At 39.0% G+C, this 15378-nt stretch overlaps 1 protein-coding gene across 2 annotated transcripts in view; it reads right to left on the bottom strand.

Annotated features, from left to right (window-relative positions):
* Positions 1-15378, bottom strand: part of LOC111144804 (polycomb group ring finger 5) — a 69834-nt gene that overhangs the window by 42512 nt on the left and 11944 nt on the right. For both annotated transcript variants that reach the window (XM_022499290.1, XM_022499289.1), the window contains one exon: positions 7673-7769. In XM_022499290.1, coding sequence (XP_022354998.1) covers positions 7673-7769 — 97 coding nt within the window. The remainder of the gene's footprint in view (positions 1-7672; positions 7770-15378) is intronic.

Genomic DNA, 15378 nt, shown 5'->3' with positions numbered 1-15378 from the left:
TTGAAATGTGGTTATTAGGCCAACAGAATGTGGCACAGGTGACACCGTGCTTACTCTGAGCCAAAGCTTTATGAGGCCTCCCATAATTCTGTGCACTCGCTCTAGGAATCCCACCACTGCGAGAATGAGTCTGGAGGATGGGACAGCATGCATGCACCAGGCTGCCCTGCTGAGGCCATCTTAGACTCATTCATTCACTGCGGTCTCCTGAGTGAGGGCAGCCAACACGAGAAGAATCACCTACATCTGTGAACCACACAGAACTGTGAGGAATAATAAATGCTTTTATTACTGTCTTAAACATGAAATTTGGGCTGGTCTGTTATGCAACAACAGCTGATACAGCTGGTACACCTGGCTAGTTCCTGGAAAGGAAATAATGTCCATTCCTTCCTTTGAAGCAATCTAGACCTTTTAGTCATTCTATCTTCTAGATAAGAAATGTAGATATTTATCTTGGCCTTTTCCCCATTTCCTTTTCCTGCCATGGAGGAGTAAAATGCCTCCTTTTCATGGCTGGTCCTTCAGTCTCCTCCTGCTCCCACAGCCCTCTTCTCTCCCCATCCCCGACACGGAGCTCAGGAGCATTACTCCTCTAGAATACAAACACGGACAACTTTCTCATATCTTAAAAAAAAACCAACCCTAAAACCTTTGCTGAACCTATTGTCTTTTCAAGCTGTTAGCAGTTTCTCAATTTTTTCTTCCAACTAGAAGAGTCTGAAAGCATGATCGACATTATTTCTGCCACACGACCTGGGCTTTGCTTCTTTTACCTACTGAAATCATAATTTCCACATTGAATAGTTTTAAATTCTTGTTTTAGAATTACAGTTTAAAAATTGTAGATGATTTTTAAAAGTCATTTTTCTCTATAGCAGTTTGGTAGTGTAGTGTTGCCTAACACTGCCTCTTGAAAATTCCCCTTCCTGGTTCTTTTTTCTGTCTACTTTTCTTCGTCCCTAAGTATTTTTCTTCCTCCAACTACCTCAAAATTTGAGTGTTCCCCACTGCTGTGCACTCTGCACTCTTCGACCTCTTCTACAGACTGCCTGCCTTGATGATTGCATCCAAATTCATGGCGTGAAAACTAGCATACAGGCAGATTACATGTGTACACATATACATTACATCTCTCTGCTGAGCTCAAGTTCTGTGTTTCTAACCAGTGCTGAAGATCTCAAGCACCTCCTTTTGCTCATCACTGTTCAAGACCATCTCATCTATCCTTCAACAAAATACTGAATACCTCTGTGTCTTTTTAAAAATTGAATTTAGAAATAACATATCTCCCCCAAATAGACTCAAACTGTAAGAATTATCTGAGCCTTCTCTCAACCCCCTCTCAGTTCCCACATTTACTCACCCAGCCCCAATGACCATGCTTTCTCCATGTTTTTCCCACCTTATCTTCCCGTACCTTTCACGCTTCCACTCTGCCAACCGCTGCCATATTAACAGGACAGCACAGAGCTCCTTAACTTGACATGCTCATAGTGACTCTTCCTTAAGCACTAATTTGATCATTATCTGCCTGTTCAGGAACTAATTTCTTCCCACCACCTGGCTTTGAGTGTTTATAGAACTTGAGTCCAACCTAAAACTTGTACTAGGTCTCTCTTCTCTAGCCACCTGCCTTATTCAATTATCCTTAAGAATGCCTTGTCACTTCCAATCTGTTTTTCTCTCTCATGCTCTTCATTCTGGCTTCTCCACTCTTCTTGCTCTCCAATGCAACCAATATTACCTTATTCTTCAAGACTTAATTCAAATACTCGTTCACAAAGTTTTCCCCCAGACTATTTAATAGTAAGTAAACATAAGAGAAATATTTTTCTGTTTTTTATCAGAGTAATACACACACACACACACACAATTTACAGATCAAACTTCCCCACAAAACTTATATTAAAATACAACATTTTCATGACCCACCCTCCCCATTTCTTACAACCCCAGAAGCAGCCACTTTCAAATCCAACTTGTTTCTTCTGGTAGCCATGCCTTTTCTGCTGTCTAGATTTTTTTTTACTTCCTTTTATAGAAAGTAAGGATTTGGTTCTTGGATATCATCTTGCCAGCCCTCTTTCTTCCCAACATATACTACTCTCATCTTTCTGCTATACTTTTATTACCATTTTTTGGTTTAATAACCAGTGTTTATGTAGTTATAATTATATATTTACAGTGTACTCTGATTATAGACATCCCCTCATTCAACTTTTTTCTTTCTCTAGTGTTAGTAATTGCTTTCTTTTTCTATGTACCTATTCTTTAAAATTCCAAATTCTTTAAAATTCTTTAAAATTCTTTAAAAGAATTTGGTTTCACTGTTCTCCAACAGATCAGGAATTGACGAGTTTCATTTCTGTTCCTCTGAGCCATCCCTCACACCAAACTGACGCCCTCTATCACAGTTTAGGACTGATTTACTCCAAGGTCAGTCATTAAAAACATACCCTTGCATGTACCTTCAATTCCCTTGTTTGTCCCTCTCACACTTGCTTGAAATTATTTGGTACAACTACAACACTGGCTAAGTACAATTCTCCATTAACCTCTATACATGGCTAGAAAAAACACTACCACACCTCTACAAATTCATAACTACAACTCCAATGTGCCTCTAAGTTGCTAGGAATTCTTTCCCAGTCAATTTATTCTCTCACATTCCTGGATAACACTATTTTTTCTCTCCATCAGCCACCTGATCTTCCACCCTCAGTTTTTCCTGTATGATTTGATGATATCTTTATCCTTCAAATTCCTTCAAACCACTACATCCCATCTTTCAATCCTATCTCTTGGTAGATAAACACTTTCTCCTCATTGAAAAACTTCGACAGACTCTGACCACCGTACATGCCTACAGCGCATGCACCCCATGTACTCTGCCCTCCAGCCTGCCGCTACACAGAGGATCGGTCAGTGCTCCTGTAGAAAGCCACTCTTCTCTCTTATTCTGGGAGATTCCATTCCCTCTTATCTACCCAAGAACATTGTTTCACCAAACCCTCCTCCACTCCACTCTACCATTAACTTTCTGTTCTCCGCTGGACTATTCCCTTCAAACATACCTGTTTTTTTTGTTTGTTTTTGGCCTGTATTAAATTCAACAGAAACCTTCTTGACTGTATTCTCCTAACAGCTACTATACAATTTCTTTGCTTCCATTTGTGGCAAAACTTTGTAAGATTTGCCTATAGTCACTGTTTCTAATGATTCTTGTCCCTTTCCTTCTTGAAACCTATTAAGTTTTTGCTTCACGACTCTACTGGAAGTGCTCTTGTCCAGGCTGATGAACTTCCTGTTGTTAAATCCAACCACCAGTTCTGTCTTCACCTTACCTGACTCCAGGAACATCTGACACAGCTGATCACTCTTTTTTCTTGATACACATTCTTCACTTGGCTTTTAAACCTCACTCCTGATTTTCCTTCTACTTCACTGGCTGGACCTTTTCAGCTTCCTTTGCTTGTTCCCTCTCCTCACTCTGATATCTAAATGAGGGAATGCTCCAAGGCTCGACCCTTGGTCCTCTCCTCTTTCTCTGTACTCCCTCAAGTGAACTCATCCCGTGTCTCACAGTCTAAATACCTTCTACATGCTGAATACCATCAAGTATTTCTCTCCAGCCAGACCTCTCCCTGAACCACAGACTTGGATATCTACCTGCCACCTTGCTCTCTTCTCTGAAATGTTTAGCAGACTCATTATGTCCAGAGCCAAACTCCCAGTTTACCCCTCCTCCAAAGCTGCTGATCCTTAGTCTTCCCTGTTTCAGTTAATGACAACTCCATTATTCCAGATGCCCAGTCAGGCATCTCAGGTCAGGGTCTGCTCTTTCTCTCATACTCTACTGTATCCAACCCACCAGCAAATCCTGCTGGATCCTCCTCCAAACTCTATCTAAGATATAACCATCTCTAGCGCCCTCTGCGGCTACCATCTCTTACCTAGATCACCACCATTAGCTTCTAACTGCTCTCCCTGCTTCTGCCTTTGCCTTGCGAGGTACAGTGTATTCTCAACAGGGTCATCAAGATGATCCTCTTACACCAGGTCATGTCCATCCTCTAACCAAAACCTGGCAGTGGTTCTCCATTTCACTCAGAGTAAAAGATGACATTCTTACAGTGGCATAGACTCCCATTCTCTCTCTGCCCTCCTCTCCCACTATTCCCTCCCTCCCTCACTGGTCTCCATGCTGTTCTTCAGACAAGTTTCACATGCACTCCCGACTTAGTTCCTTTGCACTGGCTGCTCCCTTTATGTGGAACAGGCATGCTTCATAGATTTATATATGGCTAACTCCTTCATGGCCATTAATTCTTTGCTCAAAGCTTACTTCCCAATGAGGCCTATCCTCACCATTTCATTTAAAATTGCATTCAGCCTCTCCCTTCGCACTCCTGATTGCCTTCACCAGCACCTTCTCCTTTTTTCCCCTTTTGTACTTTCTAATGTGCCATATACGTCATTCATTATACACTCTGTTGTCTATCTCTCCTCACAAAAATATTAATCCTACAAGCGCAAAAATCTTTATTTTGCCCATTACAGCACCTAGTATGATGCCTGAACATAGCAGGCATTTAGTAAATACGTGAATGAATGATTCCTCAGAGCATTTTCCATCTTCCTTCTACCATCTGTATCAGCGATGTCCAGTAGAAACAGAAGTCAAATACATAATTTTAAATTTTCTAGTGGGCACATTAACAAAAGTATTTTACAGGTTCTGTGTAAAATTCTAATGTTTTGTTTATGCATTAAAATATTTAACAATGCATTTGTTTAGTAATTTTAATTTTAATTTGAAATTATATAACAGTAAGGTTCTATTTAATGGAAACAATAGTGTTTCAGGGTTTCATTTAAATTAAATAAAAAGGTTTCATTTAAATTAAATAAAATTTAAGATTCCATTCCTCGGGTGTACTAGCAACATCGTAAGTGCTCACGAGCCGCACGTGGCTAATGGCTAGGAGGCTGAACAGCACTGACACAGACTGTTTTCCCGCCCTCCCGCACAACTGCCGTCCTCTGGCATCTCGGTCCCATGTTAGACTCCCTTCCTCCTCAGTTTAGGTTCCAGCACACCCTCCAATGGCTCCTGAGAAAGTATGTAGGAGGAAAATCTGTTGATAGCTGTGTAGCAGACACAATGTTACCTACTGAAGAACCTGCAGGTCCCCGTTATGTTTTGCTAACAAAATCTGTTTATGTGCTGGCAGCAGTATGTCCAGCCCTAGGCATAAATCAGAAGCCAAGGACCCTCTAGACCCCCACAGCACCCCTTTACCTAAGTTTGCATGTGAGAGAAAACCTGCTGGGGGACCTGTTGGTAAGCTCTTCCACCTGCCACCTCCCAGCAGACCTGCTCTCCTGGGTCTGCTCAACCATCACTACCATCAGTCTGCTTTCCAATTCCCATTCTTGCTCCTATCCCTTCTCATCTTTACCCCAAGGCTTCAATGGTTCCCACTGTATTGCAGAAGTTATCCCCATGCCAATACTGAGTTCTTGTTCTTATCATCTCTGTGAGTTTGTCTTTTAAAGTTCATCCTTTGTAGAATAATTTTAGTGGCATAGGAGGAAAAAACTATAAAGGATATCATTAGATAAACTGATGAAACTGGAATATGGAGGATAGATTAAAATATTATACCAATGTAATCACACTGTAGTTATGTAAGATAGTATCTCTAGTTGTAGGAAATACACACTAAAGTCATCAGGGGTAAGGAGCCAGGAGGCATGTAACTTACTCTCAAATGGTTCAGAAAAAACAGAGCAGGCAGGCATGTGCATGATAAAGCAAATGGGATAAAATATTAACAGTAAACTAATCTGGGTAAAGAGAATATAAGCATTTCTTATATTTTGGGAACTTTTTGTGGGTTTTAAATTATTTCCAAAGAAAAAGTTTAAAAAATGTGATATACTTTAGCCAAGGGATTATATTTGATTAAATGGCGACTGGATCCCTCCAGATATCTAACACTCAAAACCAAAAGTTAATTTTTCTTCCAACATAGCACTTTCAAATGGAGTAGGTAATTATTATTAACTGTTTGGTATAGTTTTTGATAAAGCATCAGAAAAAAATTTTAGAGGAAGAGTTTGCCCTGTTCTTCTCTGAGTGACTTAAATCAGGGTTTCTTGACCCCTGTACTGTTGACAATTGGGTCTGGCTCTCTGGTGTGGGAGGAGGCTGTCCTGGGAATCATAGGATCCTCAGTGGGGACCAGCATCCTTAGCCTTTACCTACTAGATGCCACCAGTGCCACACAGACATGACAATCAAACACGTCTCCAGATGTTGCTATAAGTACATGTTGCTATAAGCAGGGGGAGTGAAAGGGAGAAGCAAAATCACCAGTGGTGGAGAAGCACAGATCAGGACGACAGACTACAGTAGAACAGTGGTTCGCCAATGCTCGCTTGTATCAGAAACACCTGGGAGGATTGCTATTAACTAAAATGGGCTCCACCCTCAAGTTGCTGAATCAGCAAGTCCCAGGCGGGGTCAAGAATTGTCATTTCTAACAAGCTACTAGCGGTTTGGGGACCAACTTTGAAAACCACTGTACTTGACATTTACCTACAGAAAAATTACTCCAGTGACATGCACTAAAATTAAAAAAAAAAAAAAAAGTGAAATGTAAGACTTGCAAATCCAGGGGCACCTGGTTGGCTCAGTCGGTTAACCACCTGCCTTCGGCTCAGGTCATGACCCCCGGGTCCTGAAATGGAGCCCCAGGTGAGGCTCCCTGCTCAGCGGGGAGGCTACTTCTCCCTCTCCACTCCCCTTGCTGTGTTCCCTCTTTCACTGTCTCTCTCTCAAATAAATAAATAAAATCTTTAAAAAAGGACTTGCAAATCCAGATTTATAGAATGAAGGCAACATCACACAGATTATGAGGGTTGCAGAAGGGCTAAATAGAGAATGTCTAGCTGTTTTTAGATGTGTACTTCCCTAAAATCACACAGTTAATCTGTGGTGGAGCTATGGTAGGAAAAGTAGGAAGAAAGTAAATGGGTTTAGTGGTAAGAATATCTGGCATGTAGCTGTGAAATGACATGTGTGCTTGCTGAAGCCCTAGGAAAAGCTGTGTCACTTCTCTAAGTTTCAGTTTCCTAATCTGGAAAAAAAAAGGTTTAGATTAGGATCTTATAGACTACTTTCAGCTTTAAAACTACATAATTATACTTCTTAAGTGAATGGTAGTCATTTAAAAAAATTCTTTAAGTTTTACACTAATGTTTGTATACTTTTTTGATATAACTGAAAAATTAATAGTACTAAGGTCAGCCTCTCTCACTGTTATGTCTGCCAGCACTACCATGTTGCCCAACAAAAGCAGAGTTATGTGCGGAATATTAAAATCCTGAAAATAACTACAACTAAAGTAGCTCTGAGATAAAGTTATAATTTTAAATTTGGAAATATATTTCTTAAATATTTAATGTCTAATATGTACAGACTTACTTTTAAATTCCTCTTAATAAAATTCTTTAAAATGAACCAAAATGCTTTAAGATGAAAATTAAAAAATTTGTAAAACCTGTATTAACTGAGTCAAGGTGCTAACAAATATTATGATGCATAATACAATATAGTAAGAGTTCATATAACTTTGATGAACTATAGAGTACATTTACTTACCTCAACATTTCTAATGGATTTGTCTCATGTACTTGGTTGCCACACCTCGGACAGTCATTGCTATCTTCAAAGTGTTGGACAATACAAGTCTTGCAGACTAAGAAGAAAGAAGACATTAGATTAAAATGCATTATTTGAACTTAATGTAATTAGAAACAGTCTGTAAGAATTGCATATTACAGGCAGAATGCTATTCTTTAACCAAACTTTATAAGACTTAAAATTCTGACATTGTAAAAAACAAACAAAACCATTGAAACAAAGCTTACAGTTAACTATATAAAAAGTATATACTACTCTGCTGCTTGCTTTCTTAAATATATTCACAAACCAAATAATTTATTCATATTATCATGGAAAAGCTGGTATATTTACATAAAACAACAGTTCTCATTTAAAGAAGGACAAAGAGAGGTATAACCTGTAAGTCTGCAAGGACTTCTTTTGAATGGAACATAAACAGTTCTTAATAAAATTTGAGAGTTTTCAACATGTGTGGATTACTTTCTTTTGGCAGGGTGCTCCCAGGACAAGTGGGGAGTTACAATGGAACTTCTAGCCTTTGCAGAGCATGCTGAGTCTGTGCTCGCAAGCACTGTAATTCCACGGAGCATGAAGTATGGGTAGTGGCATCAACTTGGTACAAAGGCACGAGAGGAAAAGTAGAACAACTAAGAAACTGACAGGGATAAGTAAGATTTTAAATAAAGATTCTAAACAAAGACAATAGAAATATGATTTGTGGATTTTTGGCTACTAGCTCATATAGTCTATGCTTCCTCTAATAGTACAAATCTTTCTGGCTATCTCTCTCACCTTTTCCTGACACTTTTATTACCTACTATGTCAACTGTCTTGCCCAAAAACCTTAAACATATTTACAGCACCTGAACTATAAAATTTTTTTTTTATCTAATTCTCTATCCCAATACCCCTCTCCTCTATTTTACTCTGTATAATCTGAAATTTTTACCCACTGGATCAGCTACCCTAACTCTCTCTTTTTTTTTTTTTAACTTATTTATTTGATAGGGTGTGCATGAGCAGGAGGAGCAGCAGAGGCAGAGGAAGAAGCAGGCTTCCTGCTGAGCAAGGAGCCTGATGCAGGACTTGGTCCCAGGACCCTGGGATCATGACCTGAGCTGAAGACTGACGCTTAACCAATTGAGCCACCCAGGTGCCCCCCAACTCCCTTTTCAACTCCACTACAAACTACTTCTTTTCCCTCTCCTCATGCCCCTAAAAGAAGTAATTACCTCATTACCTAAAAGAAGTAAAAGTTTATCTAAACAATTGATCAAAAGTAAACACTAGGATTCTTCTGAGATTAGGTCTGAAAATTTGAGCATCTCACATACACTGGTCAGAGCAACCAGCGGTCAAGGAAGAATTCTATTAGCTACCTAATTTTAAAGTCATTAGTATATACACAGAAGGTATCTTCGTATTTCCTTTCACTTGCTCATCCATTCACTGAAGGCCATATATTGTACCAGGAGTTGGGGATGTAGAGGCAAACAAAACAAAGCCCATACCTTTATGGAGCTTATATTCTATTTGGAAAGGCAAACAAAAAATTTTAGTTAGTAACACATGATATTTAAAAAAAAAAAAAAAAAGTAGAGTGTGGAGCCCTGGCGGCTATTTTAGGCTGGCCAGGGGAAGACTTTCTAAGATGACATACGAGACTGTTTTTTTTTTTTAAAGATTTTATTTATTTATTTGACTGACAGAGATCACAAGTAGGCAGAGAAGCAGGCAGAGAGAGAGGAGGAGAGAGCAGAGAGCCTGATGCGGGGCTCGATCCCAGGACCCTGGGATCATGACCTAAGCCAAAAGTAAAGGCTTTAACCCACTGAGCCACCCAGGCACCCCAACATACAAGACTTTTTTTGTTGGGTAAGTACACCTGAATCCCATTTTCTCCACCTCTTTTTACCAATACATACAGCTTTAAGGATAATACCCCTTGATTAAAATTCTTCTCAAATTTGGATTTAAGACAATATCAGAAAACCTTAAAAATTAAAGGGCTTAGATAAGAGTACTTCCTCTGTCTTCCACAATTCTTGGCCACAAAAACGTTCTAAATGTCTTTTAAAAAAGGTCAGTGTTCGGGAAGGGAGAACTTTCTTGGTAAGCTATACTAAAGTGGAGAACAGAGAAGCTGAATTCTTTTAAAAGATTGCTGGTATTTGCTCTTTTCCCAGGACGCTAGATAAGTCTCTGAAATTTGGGAAAAAAGGACAGATAAGAAGCAAGAATGAAGAGTATTACAAAGCCTGATCCCATCCTGAATCTCTGATCTGACCCTGGAGCTCTGATCCTTGTGGTTCAAAATGTTTATCACACTCAAAGGGTTTAGGAATTCTACCAGCCTTGGCCCAAATAGAGGCACGTGACATGCCCAGAGCAAGTCTTCATCCAGGTCAGCCAAAAGATTAAGGGTAGGAGCCTGTCTTCCCAGGGCCTAACATACTAATCTAGGTTGCTGCAGGAAGAAATGAAAGGCTCATCCATCCAGACATGCATCAGTTTCAAGAACAAGGCTGTGTTCACTGCTTAAGGCAAAGGCAGCACCAGGGCCCAAGGATGCTGACGGGGAATATTCATTGGGATCTAGATGTGGACTGTCCAATATGGCAGCCACTAGCCACATGTGGCTGAGCACTTGAAATATCCAAGTTGAGATGTGCTTTCAGTATAAAATGTGCATCAGCTTTCAAAGACTCAGCATGAAAATCTCATCAATGTTATATTAATGTTAAAATGTTACTTAACATGTAACATGTTAAGATATTTCAGATATACTGAATTAAATAAAATATGTTAAAATTAATTTCATTTGTTTCTTGCTTTTACAATGTGGCTACCAGAAAGTTTAAAACTACATTAGTGGCTCACATTTTATTACTACTGAATGACTGCTATTTTAGAGGGATGCAGAAAGCCCTGTCAGAAGGTGAATTTATTTTTCACAGCAACACCTGAGATACAGTACTTTTTTCTACTTTTGTATATGAAGAGGTTTCAACAGGCTAGGTTACCTGCCTACTCTGATGAATGGCAGCACAGAGACTTGAATCTAGGTTTTCTGATATGAAATCACAAATTTTATGTCAAAATTTAAAGATTTTTTTAACTTCACAAAGGAAAAGAATGTTATATAAAAATACCAGCTGTATCAGACAGCATTCTAAATGCTTCATTTATTTAATTCAACACTTTAATAATTTAATCCTCATTACAGCCCTATTAGGTAATATTAGGCCTCTTACAGCTGAAGAAACTGAGCAGAACTTTAGAAATATGCCAAAAATCACTGAGTAAGTGAGAAAAGCCAGGGTTTGAATCAAGAGCCCATTTTCTTAACTAACACAGCCTGTGTGACACATTTTTTTCTAATTTTATTTCTATAGGCCTATATATACACATAGAAAAAGAATGCCTTACCCCTTAATTTGGGAACCTTAAAAATGTCTGTTTGTAGAATAAGATCTCCTTTTATGCTAAGTGTTTTGCATGGAATAACCCCTTTAAGCAGCTTATTTATTCCTTTAAAAAAATAACTGTAGAAAATACATTACATGCTTTTAAAAGCTGTTAAGTAAAGCACAACCTCATATGAATTAGAACCTGAGAAAATTCAGGCCAGAATTTCAGTGAAACTAAAAAAAGTAAAAGGAGGATTTGCTTTCCCTTAGATGCTTAAAAAAACCCATCATTACAAAACTGACCTTTGATTCTTAGTTTATAATTTTGTTCGTATTAGCTGGAAAATAAAATTTTAAAATATCTTCAAGATTTAATACCAAGCTTTCTAACTGCTCAGCTGCTGTGCTGGTTAATTCCCTAGGTCCAAGAAAGATGCTGAGAAAGTCCCCCCTGTGGTTAAGACTGTGTATGGAGACCAACTAGTTTTCACTCTCACCAGCTACTCTACAAACAGGTGCTGTAGCCACAAGAAAACACCTGAGTCGGAAAGGGAGTTGGGCTTGCCAAAGATATCTCTAGTTGGAAAAACGCTTGAATAGAAACAAGTGCTAACATTTACTGAGCACTAACAAGGATCAGGCTCTCCGCTCAAGGCTTTGTATGGATTCTAGGATGGACTTTGACCACCCCTTTTGGCAAATGAGAAATGCAGTATTGGAGTGCCTGAGCAGGCTGCCCACAGCTGGCCAGCTGTGTACCAGAGACCATATCCAGCCTCAGGCTGTGTAGCTCCAGGCCTAAAATCCACACATTAAGATGCAACACATCTTAATGTCCGTAACACTTGGTCCCTTCATTAAAATTTCACTTTTTTAAAAAAGAGCTTATTTATTTGACAGAGATCACAAGTAGGCAGAGAGGCTGGCAGAGAGGGGGTAAGCAGTCTTCCTGCTGAGCAGAGAGCCCGATGCGGGGCTTGATCCCAAGACCTGAGACCATGACCTGAGCCGAAGGCAGAGGCTTAACCCACTGAGCCACCCAGGCGCCTCAAGATTTCATATTTTTAACTGATGCTTATATTTAGCCCATCACAAACAGCATTCAACTTCTGCGTAAAGCCTACTAAGACGAAATCTTTCCTTTGACCATTTCTCATATTTGAACTAGGTTGTTGTACAAATTAATACAATAAGAGTCCTTGTATCATCTACAGCAGTGGTTCTTTTTCTGGGGTATATATATAGAGAGTATTAGTCATAAAAAAAAAAAAGAATGAAATCTTGCCCTTTACAGTAACATGGGTGGACCTACAGGATAAGTGAAAAAAGCTGGAGAAAAACAAATACCATTTGATTTCACTTATATGTGGACTCTAAAAAGAAAAAAAGGAACAAACAAAACAGAAACAGATTCATAGATAGAGAACAAACTGATAGTTGCCAGAGGGGAAGAGGGTGGGGGTGGGGAATGAATGAAATAGGTGAAGGTGATTCAGAGGTACAATCTTCCAGTTATAAAATACATAAGACATGGGACGTAATGTATAGCATAAGGAATACAGTCAATATTACTGTAACAACTTTATATGGTGACAGATGGTAATGAGGCTTATTGTGGTGACCATTTTGTAATATATATGAACACCAAATCACTATGTTATATACCCAAAACTAAAACAGTATTGTAGGTCAATTATTCTTCAATAAAAATATTTTTTTAAAAAAGCAGTGATTCTCAAATCACTGCAATCACCAGTGAGATTAAAAAAAAAAAAAAAAAACGGATTTGTATACCACACCCAAGACCAGTTAAATCTGAATCTCTGGGAGATTAGCACCAGGATTCTAACTTTGCAAAGCTCTCTCACTAAGGCAGCCAAAGAAGAATGGGGAAACCTGACCAAGGATTCAGTCAGAAGTCACTTTATTATTCACCATTAGGAAATCACTGTCAAGGGACAAGATGTAATAAAAAAAAATGGGATTAATGTACTCTTTCCTCATAATGCAGATTTACATGAGAAGCGAGGTAGTACAACAAAGTTGTTCTAGATAAAAATAATCTTGCAGCAGACTGCCTGGATCTGAATCCCAGTTCTCTCATTAGGCAAATTACTTTGTGTTTTTCTATGTACAAGGGATATCGCAAAGGCTCCTATCTCACAGCGTTCTTGTGAAGATTAAATGAGATAATATATATAAAGTGTGTAAACGAGTGTTGGAGAACTTATAAATATTTAGTTCATGTGAGCTATCACTATATATTAGATCACTGGATGAGCGTGAAATGAGGAGGAGGAGACTCCAAGGAAAGTCAATATATTGAATGGCATCAGACTATGATTAGTTTCATGTGTCCATCTTAAATAACAGATGAGCTTCCTAATGGAACTTGAAATGTCTATCATGTATTGGTATTAATCCTCTGCAGCCATGTGCACCCTAGAGATAGTCTTGCAATTCAAGTATGATATTTATGACACACTGCTTCACCAGAATGGAAACTGCTGGTCTCTACATGTGTGATAGTACTTTTTTTCTGGGGTGGAGGGTCCAAGATTGACCAACATTTCTCCATTATACATTCCTTCCTTAACTTCTATGTTTAATATAATTTTAGCACAGTCCCACTGGTCTAGGCCTTACCATGTTCTGTCTTTTCCTGATCACTTTGCACATACTTGCTCTGAAGCATGATCATCTGCTGATTTCATAGTTTAACTATTCAAGGGCTATCTATCCTAATTCCTTATTTTCGAATTCTTTTTTTCTCTTTTTTTTAAGAGAGGGGGAGAGAGAGAAAGAAGGACAGAGAAAAAGAGGGAGGGAAGAGAGAGAGAATTGGGGTAGGGGAGAGGGAGAGAGAGAATCTTAAGCAGGCTCCTCATGGTGGAGTCCAGAGGGCGGGGTGTGATCTCATGACCCTGAGATCATGACCTGAACCAAAAATCAAGAATCAGACACTTAACTGACTGAGCCACCCAGACACCCTTATTTTCAGATTCTTGGTGGAGGGGGTTCTTCACAATAGGTACGACCATTTGTTGTTGCTATCTTGGATGTATGGTCCACCCACGTCTCTTCTGTATCAGAGAGCTAGCTTCCCAGCTTTGATGACACAAAGTAATCTACACAAATTTCTCTTCATGAGCACTAATGCTGCTATCACTGATAGTAAAACAATAATATTCTTTTCTTTCATGTCCTTGGTGTAGTCATTCATTAGTCATGCCCTGTGTATTGAAAATGATCAAATGCTGACTTCCTTTGTTAAAAACATCTGAATGTGTTAGTTTTATCTGTTAACATAGAAGCATACTTTTCCTTCGTTCCTTAAGCACATCACTATCTTTATATACCCTTCTTGATAGCACTCACTTGATACATTTTGCCTTTGAAACATTTATCTATTATCTGCTAACAATCTGTAAGTAAATCGTGGTCATCTGCAAAGAGAAGAAGCATCAGTTTCCTGCTTTTGATACATATTCTTAATGTGTAAAACTGACGTTTTTATAAAAGTTTTCCAGAATAGCTGTAATTTTCTTCCATGAGACAGTATCTTCTGATTTTACTTACATAAGGAACTAACGAACATCTTTCTCTTATGTTATACATGGCACATTTCTTTCAAAGGCTTACATGGGTTGCAATTTCATGGAGAACATTAAGAACAGCATTCCTTTCTATTGAGTAGAATGCTTTATTATCGTCTCTACAGGACAGAGGGACAGGCAGCAGCGTTTTTTGAACAGGGTCAGGATAGAATCTTGGGATTTAAGCATGGTAGCGGAATCTTAGACCAAATAGACCAGGAGACCAAAAGGTTCAGAAAGGCTGGAAAGCTTATCCCACTTCCACAGTCAGGTTTAAGGAGTCAAGTACGACACCAAGGTCAAGATACAGTCTGATGGTAGCTCAGTCAGTCCAGGGCTGCCCTCATCCCCCCTCCTTATCAATAGAAATTTCATGATCAATCAAAATAATCACTTCCTTACACATGTTCTTGAATAGTTCTGCTGTTTTCTACTTCACCTCTTTGCCTCTCTCTTATTTCAGCAGACCTGGCTCATTTAAAATATTACACCCTGGCCAAATCCAACTCTCTACATACTCTGCTTCTACAAAATTACAGCAGAACACTGGGAGAAACACATGCACCATGCTGATTGGTCTCTCACCTTAATTCTTGACCATGAATACCAGTGGGTGCCGCATCTGCCAGGCAGTCACACTCAACTCTCCAAGTCCATTAGGCTCTTTGCTAATACT

This window comes from Enhydra lutris, unplaced genomic scaffold, assembly GCF_002288905.1.
Source record: "Enhydra lutris kenyoni isolate GAN:26980312 unplaced genomic scaffold, ASM228890v2 scaffoldscaffold12, whole genome shotgun sequence".
Lineage (NCBI taxonomy): Eukaryota > Metazoa > Chordata > Mammalia > Carnivora > Mustelidae > Enhydra > Enhydra lutris.
This window is presented reverse-complemented; position numbering and strand designations above follow the sequence as displayed.